At 39.1% G+C, this 22,606-nt stretch overlaps 2 protein-coding genes across 9 annotated transcripts in view; both read left to right on the forward strand.

The window, feature by feature from the left end:
• The window catches only part of PCBD2 (pterin-4 alpha-carbinolamine dehydratase 2), a 53,253-nt gene extending 36,511 nt beyond the window's left edge, over positions 1-16,742 (forward strand). Inside the window, exons 1-3 of one of the 3 annotated variants that reach the window (XM_045489440.1) lie at positions 726-750; positions 15,187-15,267; positions 16,494-16,742. In XM_045489440.1, coding sequence (XP_045345396.1) covers positions 15,199-15,267; positions 16,494-16,589 — 165 coding nt within the window. In that variant the 5' untranslated portion in view covers positions 726-750; positions 15,187-15,198 and the 3' untranslated portion in view covers positions 16,590-16,742. Of the gene's footprint in view, positions 1-725; positions 751-15,171; positions 15,268-16,493 lie in introns of those variants that run through there. The other 2 variants (XM_045489420.1, XM_045489429.1) reach the window with 2 other exon arrangements.
• A 214-nt stretch (positions 16,743-16,956) lies between these two features.
• The window catches only part of CATSPER3 (cation channel sperm associated 3), a 37,283-nt gene continuing 31,633 nt past the window's right edge, over positions 16,957-22,606 (forward strand). For 2 of the 6 annotated variants that reach the window (XM_045489375.1, XM_045489366.1), the window contains exon 1: positions 19,152-22,536. In XM_045489375.1, coding sequence (XP_045345331.1) covers positions 22,436-22,536 — 101 coding nt within the window. In that variant the 5' untranslated portion in view covers positions 19,152-22,435. Of the gene's footprint in view, positions 17,438-19,151; positions 22,537-22,606 lie in introns of those variants that run through there. The other 4 variants (XM_045489404.1, XM_045489394.1, XM_045489409.1 and 1 more) reach the window with 4 other exon arrangements.

Genomic DNA, 22,606 nt, shown 5'->3' on the forward strand with positions numbered 1-22,606 from the left:
ATGTTCCTAGAATGAGGAAATGATATGACAATAAACAGAAATGCCCTTGCTGAAGAGAGAAGGGAAGCTGGTGTTTATCTGGTCAGGTGGTTTAGATTAGCCATGATGCGGCTCTGTATTATGTTACTTTAAATCATTGTGTCCCAACAGGACATAAATTATGAAGATTGTTACAGTATGTTTCATCCTATGTAAGATCAACAAATTGGAATAATTTTTTTATAGGAAAATCACAGTGCTTTTGGCAAGGCTATTGAAGCCTTTAATTTGACTTGAGTATTTCTAAAATATTATTGCCTAATATATAAAGTATGATTTGCATAAGGTATGAAATAATAAACTTTTAAAAACAAAAGGGAAGGATTTCTCTGTAGCAGCTGCATCAAATGGCAGAGCACTCCCATTCCATCCATATCTGTATGTTTTCTTTGTCCCAGCGTCTTAGAGCCAGTTGTGTGCTCTTCCTCTAGTGGGATTGCAAATGAGCTGTGCAGGTCTTGGTGCAGACTTGGAGCTTCGCTGTGTGCTGCCTGCCCATCAGCCCTCTTGTGCACAGAGAAGGCAGCCGCTATGTGGTGGAACAGAATGGGAGCCTGCTCTGAAGAGGGAAAACAGACTTTCCCATGCAGGACATGCAGGAAAACAAACCATTTTTTTTCTTTCTTTCAGGATATTAGGAATTACTAAAAAAAAAAAAAAAAAAAAGCCCCAAAGCCCCCAAGTCCAACTTGATCAACAGCTGAAGCCAAGGTAATTTATATAGGAGTATTGCAAAAAGAATTGACCTAAGTAAGCACTTATTCTTTTGTTTCTTCTGTTCATTACTGTTTCCTGCATTGTGAGCCTTATTTGTGAATTTTTAACACAGACACTTAAATTTTTTTCATTTGTATTCAGAATACAACTGAATTTATTTGGCCACACGGAGCACATTTTCTAGATTAAAAAAAAAAGAACAGCTCAAAATTCCTTTGTGTGATATTGAAGCGGGTTGGAACCTTTTCAGTGCACCACAGTAGCATGTGTTCTGTGCAAAGCGCTCTGCATGTTTTTATGAGACCTCCTCACACAGTGAAGTTAAGTAGTAGAGCCTCTGATTCACAGGGTCTAGGAGAGGTGAGGGAGGTTTAGGATCCGCTCAAGGCCAGAGAATGAGACAAAGCTGGGATTAGAATTTTGCAGGATGAAATGACACCATCCACCAGACCTTCTGAGTCTTTTGATACCAAAAACAGGGTAAGTGCTAAGTCTGTTTTACTCTCTGTGTGTCTCAAGCCCTGAGAATATTCTTAATTCGTTAGTAAAACTATTTAAAACACAGAAACAAGAAAGTCTCTAGTTTCAATCTGTTCACCATAGGAAGATCACTCCTTAAACCTCATCATAACAGGTTGAGGATGAATTCTGAATATATTCGTGGTTTGCTTTAGCTCAGTGTCTGAAGACTCTGACAGGTTCAGGGACCTTTCCAAGTTCACAACCTATGTGTGCACTTTGAAACAAATAAATACAGATGCCTTAAGAGATGGTCTCTTTCCTCACCAGGCTTCTTCTGGATTGACACTGTTTTCTCCAAAGTGGGTCTGGCAGGCTATTTGCTTGCAGTGATCCCTTGCAGCTGTCTATCACTGGAAGTCCTCTGCTGTATTATCAGGATCCCTGATTAGGCTTGAATATTTGTATTTGAGTGATGTATTTTTCTTACAGGAAGCATTAGCAAATGTTGCCAAAACTGTACTTAAAAACTCTTAAAAGAAGAATTGATTGCATTTAGAACAAAGCAAAGGGAAGCCTATGTATGAACTTGATGTTGTGACAGACCTTTTTATACCATCAGATATTTTGTGATGTCCAGTGAGATGAGACCCTGTTTTACAAAATGTGTACTGTTTGTAGAAGATGTATTTTCTGTACAATTAAGCTAAATGAGGCGTTGCTTTGTTTCTTTAAAATAATTTTTGAGGCCTCCCTGACCCCTTGTCATGCCGTTTGGGGGAGTAGGTGTTCTTTCTGCTCTAAGCCCCTGTTCTCTTCCTTCATCCCTTTTGGTTATTGTTGAAGGATCTCGACTTTGAGTTTAATTTTATATACTCCAGTTGTAGTGGGAGCTTTTTGCCTTCTCTCTCTCTTTTGAAAATTATCTGACAATTTCATGTCAGATATACACTAGAATTACATAGTTGCACCTCTTAAAATGAGCCATTTGATTATAAAGAAGAAAAGGTAAGGAGTAGGCTGCTATTTTGCCTATTATTTGATTTTTAAAAATGTATTTGGCCAGATCTTCTCTATATCTTAATGGTTTGGATGCATAAAGTTAAAGCCTAGGGACATTTTTCTATATAGTTTTGAATTTTTGTAAGTTTTATAATGATGACAATGCTAAGGGGCATCAATTCTAATTCTTTAAGAATCTAATTCATAAATTCTAATTTGCTAAAACAAAACAAAACACTTGGGTAGTCTTTGTAATACCTCTTACCTCATGAGACTCCTGAAAGTGAACAAATAGGGATTATCAGCTGATTAGGAAAGAGAGCCTCCAAGGGGGCTTTTCCAAAGCAACTGGCTGGCAGTAATGAACAGCCACAGTGAACAGTGAGGCATCAGAAGTTATTTGACATTGGGAAACTCCGGGTAAACGGCTTCTCTCATGGATTCCCCTTGGGGTGATTTTGAAACCCTGGTTTCCCTCTGCTTTAGGGGGAAAGGATGAACAGCAAATGGTCAAACGTGCTGATTCCAAGAGAGCAAAACTGAAGGATTGTGAGAAACTTTAGAAGCAGCTAATCAGGTGGAGCTGTTGATATGCCGCATAGTAGCTGATTAGTAGCTGCTGATGATGTGGGGAGATGTTATTTATTTATTTACTTATTTAACTTTATATATATATATATATATATATATATATATATATATTTATTTATTTATTTATATATATATAAGCATGACAAGATGGGTTTATTGAAGTTACTATGGATATCCCACGGGGAGGTGTAATTTAAACTTACGTGCAGAGAACTTTAGAAATGAGTAATGTCTTTTCACGGAAGAGATCTTCTCAGCTTGTAATCATCTTGTCCAGAAAGCTTTTTAGGCACACATCAGATATGTGGTATCTATCTAGTTAGAGGACTTTCTCTAAAAGTGGAACAGAAATAATGAGCTCTTAGGTAAAATTGTGGGTGAAGGTGTTTATGTTGGTTAAACTCTGCTGCCTGGAGAAGAATAGATACTCTTCTGTAGACCTCTGTCAAAGAGTTGTTTTCCTACCCTGGGAATTTAGTCGTAATTTACTAATGTAATTATAAATCCTAGTTCTGCAAAAGAAAATTATTTTGCAGCTTGCTTCATTTAACAGTATATGTTGAAGGTAGTACCATGTAATTAGCTAAAAGCTGTCTTATTTTTCTGAATGGCTGTTTAGGATATTAGGGTAATTGCCAAAAATGGTGACTTAAGAACTTTTCTTTTTTTTATTAAGGCTCTGCAGTGTTATGGTTCTGTGAGCACAGGTTTTGAAGGTAATGTGTAGGAAGTGAGCCTGCTCTCTCTCGGGTAGTATACTTATTACCACCAGCTGAAGGGGCACTAACTTAGCCTACAGCGTTGTAGAGCAGGCTGCTCTTTCAGTAGCTTGTGGGCATTGTCTCAAGTGTCTGGGGAAGCCAGTTTTAAGTTCAGAGTGGGATATTCTTGGCTTGAGTTATTGGAGATGTTGCACTCTGTGGTGGATCAAGTAGAAGGCAGGTAGATTAGCGGCCTGGGACTGGTGAGGGTTGTATCTATCCCCAGACACATATATGGACTGCCTAGGGGGTGGTCCTCAGGTAAGATCTTTAGTCTGGCTCTTCAGGGAGACATGGGTCACGTGCTTGGCTAAGATGCTTACTGACAGAGTGCTGGTTCCACTGGAAATCTTTCTATGAAGAAGATCTACCCACTGGAAGATTTCCACTGGAAATCTACCCACTCAGAGAAAGTTTTCTGTATGTTTCTGATTTTTCTCATCCTTGCAAGGGTGAATTTCTTTGGTCTTCCAGTGGTTCTTATACTAGGTTCAGAAAGGAATTCTTCCTCTCCGGGCCCTAGACACTATAATATTAAAATGTTGCTGATGATAATAATCACTAGCATTAACTGAGTGCCGGATAGAATGCCCAGTAAACTGCAAAGTATGTTAAAGAAATTACATTTTTACATAAGAAGAAACTGAGGCTCATTTCAAATGTTAAGTGCTTTCTCAGAGATCAGATAGCTAGTAAATAGCAGCACTAGGATTTCAGTCTAGGTCTCTGACCCTAACGTTTTTGCATTTGACCAGTTGTGCAGTGTGCTCAAAATAAGAGTGACATTTGGGAGGAAAAAAAGCATGGATCAACTACCCCTTTGGTTGTGTCTGTTCCTCACAATTCTCATGTTGCTAGTCAAGGGTATTCTTCTGTTGCCTGCAGTGGCTAGAACAGTTAACAGTCTTTTTCATGAGAAAGTCACGGTGAGTCACATAATGTTCTGGGGCAAAGGACGCCTTTCCTTGGTGCACCGAGCAATGTTTATGTGATGGATCAGTCACCAATACCAAGGGAAGGTCCCGTCCTGTGACATGTGCGTGCTTGGCAATGATCTTGCTATGCATTTTGCTTAATAATTTTCATTATTTTTAATTAAAGTTGAAGAAGTGCAGACTCTAGCTGAAATTAAGGTAGGTTGTATTGCCGGAATCTGGTAATTACTTTAATTGATCACAAGATAGTTTCCTTGATCACCAATTAGACTAAATTGCCGATCATGTTTCAAGACGTGAAGAAATGCCCAAACTGATTTATGTAATAGTGTTTTCATTTCTAATCAGACGTAAATATCATTTCCTTCCATAGCAATTGTGTTTTATAAAAGAAGAGTTCTAGGCCTACAAACGTAAAGGTGATTCATAAACAATAGAGTTCTAATTCATTGAATGGGTAAAGGAAGTATTTAGAGGCTTAATGGAGATTGTACTGGGGAAATTACTTTGGAGTCGCTGGTGCTCATTTTCTTAGTGGGAGATATGTTCTTTTTTAGTGCATAATTAAAATAGTCTATAATCAAAATATAAAAGGCAGCAGATTTAAAGAACATATATCAAAGAGAATTGCTCTGAGTAATGAAAGATTTGTATTGTAAGTGTATGCTAGAAGTTAAGTCTTAGAACTTAATAAATGATACATGTTATTTGGACTGAAGCTGCTTTTTAAATTCAGGGTGCTTTTAAACATTTCACAGATTGATACAGGGTTTTTGTTTTGGTTTTGTGCATCTGATAGTCTTTCATATTTTCATGGAATAAAATGAAACAAAAGGAACTTTAAGAAAAATTAAAGTTCCCAAAGAATACTTGATTTGGGGTTCACGGAAAAATCTTTTAATTGCTGATGGTTTGGAGATTTCCAAATGACAAACTTCATTGGTCTAATTTACGGTGATTGTAATGCTTACATTCCTTAACATGGCAGAGTGACTTAAAAAGTCATACTTCATCATGCATTCATTGACTTGTTCATAAAATGTTTGTAATTTGCAATAGAGGAAAGACTGAAACTATTATCAGCCATTATATGTTATTTGTTGGCCATATGTTTGTTTGAAATGTCCGTGGCTCAACAGAACATGGCTCATAGACAAACTATGCTGTAAATTGGCACTAAAAACCCACCTAAACAGGTAGGCCTATGTTAAGAAGTTAACATGAGCCAAAATATTTTAATAGGAACCATGTTACATACACTGTAGTATCTCAGCTCCCTTTAGAGTGAGATCTTCATTTGCATGGCATCTTTGTTTTTTTTCCAAACTAACTTTTAAAAATAGAATAGGTGTATGTGTGGTACAAATTCAGGAGGCAACCAAGGGTGTAGTAACTCTTTTCCTGTCCCTGATTCTCAACCATCCAGTTTCCCTTCACCTGCTGTCATTCGCTGTTACCAGTTTCTCATGTGTGGTTGCAGAGATATTAATGCATGTAGTTTCTTCTCTTTTTGTACAATTCAGACTATTGTTAAGCATTTGTTTTTCATTTAGTAATATGTCTTGGAGGTTTTTCCATGTCAGAAGATAGTTACTTGATTCTTTTCAGTGGCTGCATAGTACTCCAGTGTGTAAATGTACCCTCATCTATTTAATCAGTTTTTTACTGATGGACCTTTGGCTTTTTCAAATCTATGACTCTTACAAGCTGTGCAGCAGTGACCATTCTTATAGTTTATGTATAAGTGTGTCTACAGGACTAATTTCTAGATGTGTAGTTGTCTAGCTGAAAGGCATGGGCCTTTTTAATTTTGATGAATGTTGTCAAATTTTCTTCCAGAGTGATGATATCAGTTTATGTTCACCAGAGACATGAGTGCCTTTTTTCCCCTGTCTTCATCAACAGAATATTATCAGACTTTTTGATCTTTACCAAACTGATAGATTTAACTTAGTTTCCCACCCCCACCAACTTTCCTGAGATACACTTGACTTAAAACTTAGTATTAATTTGTACTTCTTTTATCATGTATGACTTTGAGAAGTTTTTATGTTTAAGAACCATTTGAGGGGCGCCTGGATGGCGCAGTTGGTTAAGCGTCCGACTTCAGCCAGGTCACGATCTCGCGGTCTGTGAGTTCGAGCCCCGCGTCGGGCTCTGGGCTGATGGCTCAGAGCCTGGAGCCGGTTTCGATTCTGTGTCTCCCTCTCTCTCTGCCCCTCCCCGGCTCATGCTCTGTCTCTCTCTGTCCCAAAAAGTAAAATAAAAACGTTGAAAAAAAAATTTAATAAAAAAAGAACCATTTGATTTCTTTTGTTATCTTTTATGTCCTTGGCTCATTTAAAAAAATTGGGTGGTTGATCTTTTTCATATTAATTTGTAGGAATTATTCATGTTGAGGAAATATGTACTGCAAGTACAGCTTACTGTTTGTCTTCTAATTTTGTTTGTTGGTTTTTATTGCCATACAGAAAAAAAATTTAATGTAGTAATATTTACCTGTTTTTTAGTAGTGGTGTAAAGTTTTCTGCCTATAGAATTCATACATTTCTTGTTAAGTTTATTCCTAGATAATTTTTGGTGCCATTTTAGATGGGATCTTTTCTTCTTATATATTTTCTAATTAGTTGTTGTTAGTATAAAAAGGCTTTTTTTTTTGGCTTGACTTTACTTGGGAATCGTCTTGACTTTAATGGGAATATTCTACTATTTCCCTTTTAAGAATAGTATTACCTTTTGGACCGAGACTGTGTTCCTTTATTTTATTTTATTTTATTTTATTTTTTTAAAATTTTTTTTTTCAATCTTTATTTATTTTTGGGACAGAGAGAGACAGAGCATGAACGGGGGAGGGGCAGAGAGAGAGGGAGACACAGAATCGGAAACAGGCTCCAGGCTCTGAGCCATCAGCCCAGAGCCTGACGCGGGGCTCGAACTCACGGACCGCGAGACCGTGACCCGGCTGAAGTCGGAGGCCCAACCGACTGCGCCACCCAGCTGCCCCATGTGTTCCTTTATTTAAAGAGGGGTCCAATTTGGGTTCTTACTAATTGTTGTTATGATGAACCAACAGTGATGATTACCCATGTAGCCAATTTTGGTATGTACATTTTGATGCTGTGGTTACATGTTCCTGTATTACCCTCCAAATATAAAGCAATTTTTGTACTCATTACTTGCTATAAAGAGAAAACAATTGATAACAACAAAAAGAGAGGCCATATATTCTTATTTCATTAAGAGTTTTAATATATAAGAAATACTGAATTTATCAAATATCTTTTCAGAATTTGTAGAAGTCATGATTTTTCTCTTGATTGGTTAATATGGTGAAATATATCATTATATTTCTTATATTGAGCATTCCTTAGAATAAATCCCGTTTGTTCATGGTGTTTTGCTAGGTTTTCTTTATTAAGATTTTACTTAATGTGAGATCAATCTATAGTTTTATTATTATATGCTATCTTTGTGGGAATTTGGAGACAGTGTTATGGTAGTTTATAAAAATAATTTGGATATGTTCCACTTTTTCTGTGCTCTGGAACAGTTTAGTTAGTATTAGGGTTAACTCTGCTTTCAAGGTTTTATAGAATTTTTCTTTGAAATGACTGGGAACTGTTACTTTTCGGTGTCACTCTCATTTGTATGTTTTTGTCTTCTGGGATCAGTTTTGATAATTTTTATGAAGGAACTATTTTACCTATGTTTCGAAATTTATTTGGATAAATACTTGTATCTGTTTAAAATTACTTTTTTGTATGTTTTGAAAAAAATTTTTAATGTTTACTTATTTTGAGAGTGAGCAGGGGTGGGGTAGGGACAGAGAGAGAGAGAGACAGAAGATCCAAAGCAGGCTCTGCGCTGATAGCAGTGAGGTTGATGTGGGGCTTGAACTCACAAACCATGAGATCATGACCTGAGCTGAAGTTGGATGCTTAACTGACTGAGCCACCCAGGTGCCCCGAAGTATCTTATTTTCTGTTACATAATTTTTACAGCTTTTGGATTTATTAGTTTTGCCATTTTTCTTTCATGTTCATTTACATCTGCTGTTCTCTTTATAGTCATTCTTGTTCTCCTGCCTTCATTAATTTTTATTTATTTGTTTATGAATTTAATTTATTTGTTTTTTTTTTTTTTTTTTAATTTTTTTTCAACGTTTATTTATTTTTGGGACAGAGAGAGACAGAGCATGAACGGGGGAGGGGCAGAGAGAGAGAGGGAGACACAGAATCGGAAACAGGCTCCAGGCTCTGAGCCATCAGCCCAGAGCCCGACGCGGGGCTCGAACTCACGGACCGCGAGATCGTGACCTGGCTGAAGTCGGACACTTAACCGACTGCGCCACCCAGGCGCCCCTAATTTATTTGTTTTTACTCTTTCATTTTCTTAAGCATGTAAAGATGTTTATTCTGATCATTGCTTTACACATATCCTGTATGTAGTGCATACATTATTAATTTCTATTCAGTTTCAGTTGTGATTTCTTCTTTTAATCAAGAATTTAAAAGGAGGATTTAAAAAAATTTCCAGGTAGTACTTTTTGCTACTTTTGTTTTTAATTTAATCAGAGGATGTCGTCAGCACTGTTTCTACTTTTTGGAATTTTTTGAGATTTTCTTTGTGGGCCAATATATGTTCAATTTCTGTGAGCGTTCAGTAAATATTTTATTTTATTTAAAAATTTTTTTAATGTTTATTTATTTTTGAGAGAGAGACAGAATGCGAGTGGGTTGGGGCAGAGAGAGAGGGAGGCACAGAATCCGAAGCAGGGTCCAGGCTCTGAGCTGTCAGCACAGAGCCTGACACGGGGCTTGAACTCATGAGCCTTTGAGCTGTGAGATCATGACCTGAGCCGAAGTTGACCACTTAACCGACTGAGCCACCCAGGCACCCCTCTGCCTCATTGATTTTGTTGCTATGTTATTTGTACTATAGCTATTCATAATTATTCAATCCTCATTGAAGATACACTTTATACATTAAAAAAAATTTTTTTTACGTTTGCCTGTGTCTTTATTTCCAGCATTTGAGGTTTGCTTTGTGATTCATGTAGTTTTCTCTTCTTCTTCTTCATTTTTTTTTTTTTTTTTTTGATAGGGGATAGGGGCAGAGAGAGATTCTTAAGCAGTCTCCATGCCCAACCCAGAGCCCAACGAGGGCTTCTTTCCCACGACTGTGAGATCATGACCTGAACTGAAATCAAGAGTTGGACACTCATTCAAACCCTTTTTTCTTTTTAAGTTTTATTTATTTTTCTTTTTTAAGTTTTTACTTATTATGCAGTAGTCTCTGCACCCAACGTGGAGCTCAATTTCATGACCCTGAGATCAGGAGTTGCATGCTCCACCACCTGAGCCAGCTAGGTGCCCCAATGTTCTCTTCTTTTCAGTTGGATTATGGCTCTTTATGTTTATTGATTGGAAAGATGTTTGGTCTTGTTAACCATGACAGAGCCGATATAATTTTTTCTCCCTTCATTTAAATCATGATGGATTTGCGTTTTCTTTGCTTCGTTTGAATTGTGTTTTCTTTGACCTAATTGTAAATGCTTTTATTATTAGTTTTGTTTTTCTTGTGGACGCTATTATACCTATAATTTTACACAGCATACTTAATCCTCTATTTCTTTAGATTACATTTATTTTATTTTATTATTTTATTTTTTAAGTTTATTTATTTTGAGAGAGAGAGAACCAGCGGAAGAAGGGTAGAGGGGGGATAGAAGATCTGAACTGGGTTCCACACTGACAGCAGGGAGCCCAATGCAGGGCTCAAACTCATGAACTGAGAGATCATGACCTGAGCCAAAGTTGGACGCTCAGCTAGCTGACTGAGTCACCCAGGCAGCCCTTTAGATAGCATTTCTTTAGATAGTGATATTCCCACTGAGCAATATTAAAATTGAATTTCTACTTTCTTCTACTTTCCCTTCACCATGCAGTTTTGTTTCATTTTATTTTTAGTTTGAGTGCTTTAAATATACTTTGGATGGGGCGCCTGGGTGGCTCAGTTGGTTAAGCGGCCGACTTCGGCTCAGGTCATGATCTCGCGGTCCGTGAGTTGGAGCCCCGCGTCAGGCTCTGTGCTGACAGCTCAGAGCCTGGAGCCTGTTTCAGATTCTGTGTCTCCCTCTCTCTGACCCTCCCCTGTTCATGCTCTGTCTCTCTCTGTCTCAAAAATAAATAAACGTTAAAAAAAATTAAAAAATATATATATATATACTTTGGATCTTTCAACTTTCGGACTTTTTAAACTTTCATTTACCTTTTCCATTTCTTCCCCTTTTCTTCCATCTCTTCTAATAGTTAATAACATTGCATTGCATTTCATGACTGCAGTCCCTGCAGTTGTTTTAAATATATTCCTAGAGCTGAGTCAGTTTGTTGCTTACTGTCTGTACCTTTGGTACCATTTTTCCATCCATCTGTAGTTACTTATATTTCATCCTTTAATAAAGATTTCCATAGAAAGGATGAAGAGGATGCATTACATTCGAACAACAGTTTAGTTGGGTATAAAATTCTTTGCACTTTGGTTTCCTTAAGTCTTTATAGGCATTGCTCCTCTGATTTCTGTGTTAAATGTTGGCACGTGGAAGTTTGAAGTTCGCCAGGTTATTTTTCTTTGTATAAATGAATTGATCCTTTTGACTAGATGCCAAAAGGATTTTTTAAGTCTTCAAATTCACTAACTTCACTGGGATGTGTAGAAATGGTTGAATTCTTACAATCCATAGATTTAAATCTTTTATTTCTGGAAAAATTTTTGAGTTATATCTCTAATTTCTTTCTGTGTTTGTTGTTGTCTTACTCAAAAAAGTTACCTTTATGTTAGATCTACTTTGTCTTCTGTACTTATTTTTAATTCTTATAAACTCTTATCAATTTCTAGTTCATTTTGTCCATCTTCTCAGACCTGTCCTCTAAGCTTCTCACTGGATTGTTAGTGGTGTCTATTCTGCCTTGGGCTCCTGGCAGTTTTCTTTGATGGAATGGTTTTAGAAAGCCTGTACTTTTAGCTAGCTCAAGGCTTTTAGGTTCCAACTGGCATTCTGGTAACAAATAGCTAGGGCTGTAAAAAGAAATCTTAGAAAGAAGGGACAGATGCTTTTCACCATCTGCCAGTTTTGCTGTTTATTCCTGTTCCTTCTTTATTAATGCCAGATAATCAGAATTCCCTTTTGAGGTTTTGCTTTTTTCCTCTCCACTCATTTCACTTCCTTGCAGAAATCCTTTTTACTTTAATTTGAATGAGTATTGTTATGCATGTTTTTAATTTGTGGATTTAAAAATATTTGGGGGATTATTTGGTTCTGTTATATGGAAGAAGGATTATGAAATTGTCTCCTTGCTCCCAGAGCAGAAGCAAGCGTTCTCTCCCTAGGGAAGAATTAGTAGTAGATCCTGTGTAAATGGCTTATTGGGCTTTGTGATATTTAATTAAATGCAAATATTAGGTGACAGTTGAAATATGTAAAGCAGAGGAATACACAGATTTGGAGGATCTTTGGAAGTGCCCTTTATTTTCCACCCCTTTTACGCCCTATGTAGGTATGGTAGGTTTTTCTTTGGTCAGTGCACCTCTTAGGGTATGAGTATTCTCTTTAAGTCCTATCTGTTATAGGGTAGATTTTGCTACCATGCTGAGAGCATGCTGGTAATTAAAAATTTGAGGAGCGCTTCTGACTATGTTCAAATCATCCCCTTGATCCACTTGGTTCTTTGGAAATAGTAAGGGATGCTAAATGTCACTTTGGACCTTTAGGGTAACATAGTTCAAAGAAATTGTGGCCACAGGGCTTAAGAGCTTGGGTAACTGACTTTGCCCACCTAATTTCTTCAACGTTTATTTATTTTTGGGATAGAGAGAGACAGAGCATGAACGGGGGAGGGGCAGAGAGAGAGGGAGACACAGAATCGGAAACAGGCTCCAGGCTCTGAGCCATCAGCCCAGAGCCCGACGCGGGGCTCGAACCGCGAGATCGTGACCTGGCTGAAGTCGGATGCTTAACCCACTGCGCCACCCAGGCGCCCCGCCCACCTAATTTCTTATCATTAAGCTGTTTTCCTCAGTCAGTGTGCATCAGGGTATTACTCCATAGTATATTCTCTATTTGTCTGGGATTTATGGCATGTGGGAAAAGGAAAATGCCATTCTTCTGGAGACACCAACTGGAATCTTCGATTTACAAGACCGTGATTCTCACTTATCGTTGCATTCTGTAGGGTTTATCATATGCAGTTTGGCCAGAGCAGTGCATGGTAGCAGTGTGTGCCATTGCTGATCTCTTACTTGGGGCCAGGGGCTGTGCTGAGTGCTTGTATGTCACCCATCTCATTTTTATTAGGGTGACTACATACAGCTTTTTATTATGATCCCCAGTTTAGTGATCAGAGAACCGAGGCTCACGTGACAGGTTGTAGAGTTGGAATTTAAATTCAGCACTTTCTGGTTCAAAAGCCCCTGCCTTTAATGACTGTATTACTATCTCTCAGGGGGAGTGCTTAACTTTGGAAGCCTTTTAAAGCTAAACAAGAGTACAGCGTTATAGGCAAACAGACTAAAAATTCTCATTATACATCATTTAATGCAGGTTAATTCTGTATTTGAATAAGATTTTTTTCAGCTTATTTATTTATTTTGACAGAGAGTGTGAGCAGGGAAGGGGCAGAGAGAGAGAGAGGGAGAGAGAGGGAGAGAGAGAATCCAGAGCAGGCTTCGTGCTGTTAGCACGGAGCCCGACACGGGGCTCGATCTCATAGAACATGAGATTGTGACCTGAGCCGAAATCAAGAGTCCAGCGCTTAACCGACTGAGCCACGCAGGTGCCCTGTATTTGAATAAGTAAAACAGACTTTCACTTTTGACTTGTTCTTCCCCTCACATAACCTAGAGAATCAGATTATGAAATGAGAAGAGGTAGGGGAGTGAATATTGTTTTCCACTAATAATTCCATACATGGTTAAGTGGATTTTTTTTGAATGTTCTTCCTTTTCCTGACAGGTAAAACCTTCAGGCCTTTAATATCAAAATGGGAGTTTTTATCCTGAATAAAATCATTCTGTGATAGGAATCATAATGAGTGACACAGAATGGATTAAAAAATGGCATCTTGTAGGGGCACTTGTACCCCAATGTTTATAGCAGCACTTTCAACAATAGCCAAATTATGGAAAGAGCCTAAATGTCCATCAACTGATGAATGGATAAAGAAATTGTGGTTTATATACACAATGGAATACTATGTGGCAATGAGAAAGAATGAAATATGGCCTTTTGTAGCAACGTGGATGGAACAGGAGAGTGTTACGCTAAGTGAAATAAGCCATACAGAGAAAGACAGATACCATATGTTTTCACTCTTATGTGGATCCTGAGAAACTTAACAGAAGACCATGGGGGAGGGGAAGGAAAAAGAAAAACGGTTAGAGAGGGAGGGAGCCAAAACATAAGAGACTCTTAAAAACTGAGAACAAACTGAGGGTTATTGGGGGGTGGGAAGGAGGGGAGGGGAGGTGATGGGAACTGAGGAGGGCACCTGTTGGGATGAGCACTGGGTGTTGTATGGAAACCAATTTGACAATAAATTTCATATTTTAAAAAAATGGCATCTTCTGTATTTATCACTAACTTGGAAACCCAGTCTTCTGTCAGTTGGGTGATCTGAAAAACATGGCTCAGCTAATATCAGATTGGATTTTCTGGATATGGGTAATAAAATTGAATATTTGTTTATGTGGCTACAATGGGTACTGCCCTATGAATTCTAGAAATTTGTAGTTAATGTGCCATTACCTTAGAGTCTTACCGAGTATTTCTGCTTTCTGGACACACGAGGGACAGACCCTCGTATTGTTAGCGATTGCCTTCATAAAAATTGGAAAACAAGCAAAAGGAAAAAAGTTTATCATCCTCTCAGAACAGGTTTGCCTTCCACTTAGCACAATTAGGTGTGCACTTTCCCTGTGGTATGAAGACAGAGCCCTGCAGGTCTGCACTTAGGCCTGTGGCCAAATCTGCCTCCCTGTGCCCCGAGGAGGTCCGCTTTCTGTTCCTCATGGCCGTGCTGGGCAACAGCGAGAAGACCCACAGCAGGCAAGACAGTCTTTCCTGTTTCACTCTAGATGTCAAAAAACAGTCTTTTATCCTTTCCTGTCTTCTCTGGGAAATGGGATGGGGAAGTTTTTCATTTCTGCCAGTGCTTTTGCTTAAGACACACTTGGAAGTTATTTTTCCATAGTCTTGGGGTCGATGCCTTAGTTTGCAACCCAGTCACCAAACAAAAGGAGTGGTGATACTGGAAAAGTAACCCATAAGATTGGGATCCAGGTAGTGAGATCCAGGGCACTAGGTTGAAGGGAAATTATTCCCGTGCTATTTTGGAGGGTCTTGTCCTGAGGACAATTAAACAGTCCAGACAGGTCACTGGGTGAGACCAATTTCCTGGTTTGTTTATCTGAGCCTGATTGTTTTTCACTGTTGAGCAGCAGTTCATGGTCCTGCTACACCATTCCCCAGCTCTCTGGAAAGCAGTCCCTTTCATATTTGATTTCTCCAGGCTTCCCTAAGGATCCTAGCTTTGTCTTCATCTGGCTAGATTGCTCTGGTCTCTCTCTGTCTCAGGTCCAGGGTAGAGGGCAGTGCCACTAATCAGTTTCAGCTCCATCTCATGCAGGCATTTGGCTTTATGTCCCGAGTTGCCCTGCAAGCCGAGAAGATGAATCACCACCCGGAATGGTTCAATGTGTATAACAAGGTAACTAAATTGCCTTATTTGGGGATCACCTTAGCTATGGGGTTCAGGAAACTTCATTCTTCCTTGTCATCCTCTGCAGCCAAGTGTCATTGTGCTTTATGAAAGTGTTCTTTCTCATTCTTTTGCTGAGAATCCCTGTGTATTATTGCAAATTAGTAACAAATTTTCATATCTGCTCAAGAGAGCAATGACAAAGCTCTATTTTCGTGCTTGTCTTCTATTGAAACTAATAGGAGCGAGCTGGGCCAAGTTGGGCTTCCGGATTACACTTGAAAATCAGCCAGGCAGATAAATTTGTGAAAGAAATGGTAGCAAATAAGAAAGATAGGGCCTCGTTTGTCTTATTGAAATAAATATGCTCAAGAACTGTGCTTTAAATAATAACTGTTTATTAAATTCTGTATTCTAAGTGGGAACTGGCTTTCTAAAGACAAAGAGCAGGTGAAAAAGATTTTATGTAGTTTTTTAGGGGGCACAGTAGGGACAATCATGGTACCCCCCGAAAAATGTCCTTGCCTTTATGGCCATGACATTTGGAATATCTTACCTTCTAGATTTCTATGCAGTTCTGTTTTCTCTTTAAAAGTCCTCTTTGAAAAAAGAGAAAATTTCCTGATGTACTTGGGATTTATTAGAATAATTCAGAACATGCAGGTACCACGATAAACTTTTCTTTCCTAGTTTCCTCTCTTTGTCCATAATTTTGCTTTTGCTTTTTAATTTATTTTTCAAGAAGTGACAATCTGTTCCTCCACCCCACCCCCACCCCGCTTCCCTAATTTGGAAATGGGCTTTTCTGAACGTGGTTGCTAAGATATTACATTTGATAGCTTGGTTTTTCTCAGTGGCCTGAAAATAGTCATGTAATTAAAGTAATGGGAGTTAAAATGGAACCTTAGTCTCTCTCTCTCTCTCTTTTTTTTTTTTTTTTTTTTTTTGAGAGACAAGATTTGAGATGCTGGCAGCTGAATTGCCCTTCATATGAGAGGACCTTTTTATCCCTGGGCGGCTGCTGGGCCCAGCCTGAAGCAGACTCTGTCCCTGGAGTTTACTGGGTTTTGGAAATGCTGTGATGATTTGTAATGTAGTATTTTGTAAATCATTTAACCTCCCTAATTCTCAAATGTGAATGTGAATGTGAATAATAGATTGATTTCTGAACCACCAAAGATGAGTACCATGAATTGCAAGCTACAGGTTTTAAAAACTACCTTTGTGTCTCTTAGGTGCAGATAACCCTAACCTCGCATGACTATGGTGGACTGACCAAGAGAGATGTGAAACTGGCCAAGTTTATTGAAAAAGCAGCTGCTTCTGTGTGATTTCTTCCAAAATGCATGTCAAACCCTGTACACATCTTAGTTGTCATGTATGTTGAAGGCAGTTTACGTGAACAAATTAAGTTGTAAATTTAAGCTCACCTTTTGCACAGTCTTGTACAATCAGTGCTTAATTACAAAATGATTTAAACTTGAGCCTGAGGTATTTTTCATTATTTCTAATTGTAAACATGAGGCAAACCAACCAAGGTAATTATATTCATAATAGTCAAAGAGAGAAATAGCATTCTTTCTCTGTTTTGTTTTGTTTTTATTTTTGAGAAAGAGAGAGAGAGAGAGCGCACGCATGAGCAAGTGGGGGAGGGAGAGAGGGAGACATGGAATTTGAAGCAGGCTCCAGGCTCCGTGCTGTCACTGCAAAGCCCCATATGGGGCTAGAACTCATGAACTGTGACATCATGACGTGACATGAAGTGGGATGCTTAACCTACTGAGCCACCCAGGCACCGGAGAAATAGCATTCTTGAAAACCAGAAATTGGGATGGGGGGTATTCACACATTTTATAACCCAGAAATCCAAGTGATTATGGTGACTTTGCCAATGCACTGTGTTGGAGGATAGTTGTACGGTAGAAAAACAGTGAACCCTGTAGGTAAAGGGTTTTAACCGCATACAATAATTCTTATGATGCCAAAGTTGATTTGGATTTTAGCTGCTATTATACCTATGTAATTAATTAGGTTACAGAAGTCACGAAAATTGGGTAAGCTTTCTTGTGTTTTATCATTTTCAGACAGGGAGTTGAAGAAGAGGGCAAGTGTCTTATCCATGGCTTCTGGCAACATGGGGCGGTATAAGGACTCACTGTCACAGTGACCAACTTGCCAGGTCATTATTTGACTTATTGAGTGAAGGAGGAACCAAGGTCATTTTTAAAAATCATTTGCCATTTGTGACTCCTGAACTGAGGGTCTGTAGCCACTGAGTTAGAAGTTACTGAGCTTTTATCTAATGATAAGCTCTATTTGTTTTGTGTGTCACTGACAGGAGTAAAATGGAATATAAAGTAATCTATTATTTAAAAATTGCAATAATAGTGTTCTGTGAAGGAACTCAGGAATGTACCTATTAATCAGATTAGAATGTAGATTAAAATAATTTATATATAGGGGCGCCTAATCATCCAACTGTTGGTTTTTGGCTCAGCTCATGATCTCGGTTTGTGAGTTTGAGCCCTGCACTGGGGATTCTCTCCCCACCCCCCAAAATAAATAAATAAGCTTAAAAATTATATATATATATGATACATATATATAATTTATTATACATATATAATTTAATATATAATTATATATTATAATATATATAATTTTTTATATATAAAAAAGAACATATATATCTATATATATGCCTATAAATATCTGTCATTTGAATATATATATATCTGTCCAAGGAACATGTGTTCATCCCTTGAAGCATTATGGTAGTAGGATTTAACAGGGATAATCTTTGTAATCCACCTCATTTCAGAGACCAGAAAAATCAGTATGCTACGATAAGCAAACCTTCCCCTCCTCACCCAACCCTGGCCCCAGTCACAGAAACCACATGAGAACAGGACAAGGAGGCTGAGCTCTGGAAAGCCAGTTTTTGGCTAGGTCTCTTGGCCTGGGTGAGACAGGTATTGTCAGTTCGCCCTGTGGACATGGAGTGTGCGGGGAAGGAAGAGAGATAAGGGCCACCCAGGTTCTGTGGCTGCTGAGAGATTCTGCTTCTTAGAATTTTTTTTAGAGGAAAAGGCAAAGCTGTTGGTTTTTTTAGATTTTATTTTTTAAGTTATCTTTACACCCAACATTGAGCTCAAACTCACAACCTCAGATTAAGAGTCACGTGCTCTACCGACTGAGTCAGCAGGGTGCCCTAAAGCTATGTTTTTTGTAAAGTCTTTCCTATATTGTAGATTGAGGAACTTTTATACATTTTTAAAACTTTTTTTTTTTTTTTTTTTTCAACGTTTATTTATTTTTGGGACAGAGAGAGACAGAGCATGAACGGGGGAGGGGCAGAGAGAGAGGGAGACACAGAATCAGAAACAGGCTCCAGGCTCTGAGCCATCAGCCCAGAGCCCGACGCGGGGCTCGAACTCACGGACCGCGAGATCGTGACCTGGCTGAAGTCAGACGCTTAACCGACTGCGCCACCCAGGCGCCCCTTTTTTTTTTTTTTTTTAAACTTTTTTTTTTTTTTTTTTTTTTTTTGGAACTTTTATACATTTTATTACCAAAGATTTTTAGCTCAGTGCTTCAGTTTTTTCACATGAATTTTTAAACATGAAAAAATTTAAGCATATTTAAAAATAAAGTGAATCGTACATTGAACCCTTATGTACTCAGATTTAACAATTACCAAGAATTTACATCAGTTACTTCATATAATTCTCCATTTCTCTCTTCTTTGCTAAAAAGCTTTAAAATAGCTTAAAAACTAGGGATGCCTGGGTGGCTCAGTCAGTTGAACATCCGACTTCAGTTCAGGTCATGATCTCTTGGTTCATGAGTTTGAGCCCCGCGTCAGGCCCTGTGCTGACAGCTTGGACCCTGGAGCCTGCTTCGGATTCTGTCTTCCTCTCTCTCTGCCCTTTCTCTGTTCACACTCTGTCTCTCTCTCTCTCAAAAATAAATAAACATTAAAAAAATTAAGAAAAAATGCTTAGAAACTTAGTCTCAGCATGTCATTTTACCCTTACATCCTTCATAAATATCTCTAGAAAATATGGTCATTTTCTTGTATAAACCATAATGCTACTATTATACCAAACAATATAAACCACAATTTCTTGATATCACCAAGTACCCAGGCAAAATCAAATTTCCTGGAAGGTCAGGAATGCCTTTGGACAGTAATTTTGTTCTAATTAGGATCCATGTGAGTCCACCCATCACATCTGCTCTCTTTATTCTTTCAATCTAGAGCCAGCAAGCTCCCCTTCTTTCCCTGTTTGCCCCATGTCATTGACTTATTGTGTAAGTGGGGTCAGGTGTACTGTAGAGGATCCCACCTTCTGAATTTGTTCCTTTTGGTGTCATTTAACTTGTTTCACTGTACCCTGAATGGAAACCTTTCCCCTTATTTTGAATGCAAGCCTGAGGGGCTCAACTTGTTGGCTGTTAACATACACCACATATTAACACAGTGGAGGGAGCAGGATATGGCTTGTAATTGCAGTGGTGAAGACCCGAGAATGCATCTACTAATTAGCAGCTACATGAGGGTTTGACATAAGGTCCTTGTTAAGGGTTGTTGCGTCTGCTGGAACTCACAAACTTTACTGTAGAGAATTAGAGATCTCGTATGAGAAGGCTGTAGAAATACTCATTGTGGTAGATTCCAACAGAATGAATCTCCAGACATTCTTCAAGTAACTGACATGTCAGCCTAAAAAGACACTGTCCGAGTTGGAGGCCCCCAAATTCCCTTTTGTTCCAAACCTTTGTGTGATGGCAGTGGTTTCTCTGATATGGTAAACTTTGGTTTCCCTCCATTTTCTTTCTAAGTGATCTCTGGAGCCCAGAGGAGTTAGAGACATGAACTACGACCCCTTGTATGACTTCCATAGATAACAAACCAGGTGCCAGCATGTTTGACAGTTCCTTTCATAAACTGAAGTTAATGAAAGTCGTGAAAATAATGGTTACTTTCTGGTGTTGGTAGGAGTTAGGAGATCTTTGGCTCAACAGAATAAGCATGGTTCTTCATGTTTTTGCTCTAGACAGAAAGCAGCAGCAGGTATATTGTACTTGGACACAAACCTGACTCCCGTTAGAGTGTTGAAGGATTGCAGGACTCATAGAGGTCTGGGGCAAGTCTATCTGCTTTCTCATCCAATGTTCAAAAATAAGCTGGTTGAACTCTGTAGCTTACAGTTTTGTGAATTTCCTACAAAACAGCAAGGGCTGTAAAAGGGTTTGGCTAGAATATGTGAACTTTTTGTTTCAGTGCCAGTTACTTGGGACGATTAAAGGAATGACTCTTGGCCAGAAGACTTGAGTCCCCAAGCTGCCATGCTCAGCTTGTGTGTCCCCAAGTGGGGCCAAGTGTGGATTGCTTCCAAAAGGGTAGAAGAGGTGGCCCTTTGGCTTCTTGTTCCAGGGTTCCCATCCTGTCCACCTGTCCATGAGAAAATATGGATGATTTCAGTGGACCCTGGATGAGCTTGTCGCCTCTTGTCGCTTCTCTTCACCAGCTGGAGTTCCATTCCCGGACTAGATATCTTCATCAGTGACTTCAGAAACCACATGCAGATGGGCTTAGCTGTGCTGAAATGGTATACTAAGAACAACTGGACTTTTCTCTGCTGCTTCCAGCTGGCCAACTTTCTTCACCCCTGCAAGCATTGTGAAAGATTTCTTTACATTCTTAATCTCCTCTCTATTTCTCCCCCAAAGTGTGCTTTGATGCTTAAAGAGGGAAGGCATGGAGGTATGTATACCTTTGGGGTTCCCGGGGATGGGCTTGCAGCATGCTCAGCTACTTGAGTGAGCATGAGGATCCCTGATGCCATCCATCTGTATACTCATACAGCACACACCTGCAAAGGGCCTTCTGTGTGCCCCAGGGGGAGTGGGCGCATTGATGTATTGGGGGAAGGTGGAAACAGATTCAGGTGGAGAACTGTTTCAGACTGTCTCCCAGCAGCTGCTCCAGGAGACCACTGTGGGAATGTCAGCCACAAGCCCAGAAGAATTTAGGGGGCATGTGACCAAAGAAGGCAGTAGGGGGTATAGGAAGAGCTGATCCCTGAGGGAGAGAATGTAGAGAAAGAAGCTGAAGTATGAATCTTGGGGACATTAATCAGAGTGGTTCTTCATGCTTCACTGTTGATGATTTTAAATGGAGAAACTGAATAAATCAGATGTTATTTCCCAGTTCGGTGTATTGGTTGCCTCCAAGAATATTTTCCTAACAGGAACAGTCATATACATGTGTTTTAGAATGCCTGTGACAACAAAGGCTTTGCGGTAGTTACTTCCTTTTCTTAGCGATCAAGAATTTACATTTGCACAAATTTGATCAATTTAGCCACTAAGGATTTAGTGCAGCACAGGGCTCCTCAGATCACTCTGTCTAGATTTGCCTTGGAAACCAAAGGGGTTAGGTAGGAGTATGAAAGCATGGTGAATATATTAATCCCAAGAATTGAACTGAGCAAAAACCCTATTGCTCATGCACATAAAGTATCTCTACCCCACAGGCTTATCCCCTAAACTCTGTTTAGGAGGATCGTATGCACACAATTACATCCCCCCAGTTAGCTAGTGCTGGGCATGGCTAACCTTCTCTGTTTCTATGTTTTCTTGTGTTCTAGCCCCAAACCCATCAAAATCTTTTCTGTCATTCCTGGTGTCTCCAGTCCAGTCTTGTGCCCTAGAGTTATGCTATTGGCTTCTAGAACTCAGAGAACTTTGTTTTTCCCTCTTATATGACCCTTATCTCTTTCTAACACATTAAGGGACTTTGTCTATCCGATGGGGATACTTCTGAAGAAGGAAGGGCTTTTGTCTGCTTTAGCTCTAGCATCTGTCTCTCACCTTTAGCCTGGAGCTTTATAGTTCCTGTGTACTCATAACCCTTTGGCTGACCTGAGGTGCTTAGTCTCCCAGGGAAGACAAGCTGTCTGCATAGGTCAGATGGGGAGGATTTTACTCCAGGGAACTGCAGACTACCACTATACTGGAATGCCCAAGAGTGACCTCATAAAGCAAGGGTTCCTTTTGTGGGCCCTGCTCTGTGGCCTCTCGGGATCTAGATGCCAAGGAGATCTCTGAGCATAGATTTTCTGTTGGATGATTAAAGCAAAGAATAAAAACGGAAAATTTTTTTGGGAAAATGCCTCAACAGTTTCATTACCAGAAGGACACAAGAGTCATTTCAAGCTCGCTGTTGGATAATGCCTCAAAGCCATTCTATTCGAGATTTGGGAGCTTTCAGTAAATATTCTTTATTTCTCTTGCTTGTTAAGAAATGCGCAAATGGCAGCTTGGGGGCAGGGTATCAATG

The sequence above is a fragment of the Leopardus geoffroyi genome, chromosome A1, assembly GCF_018350155.1.
Source record: "Leopardus geoffroyi isolate Oge1 chromosome A1, O.geoffroyi_Oge1_pat1.0, whole genome shotgun sequence".
NCBI classification, from domain to species: Eukaryota; Metazoa; Chordata; class Mammalia; order Carnivora; family Felidae; genus Leopardus; species Leopardus geoffroyi.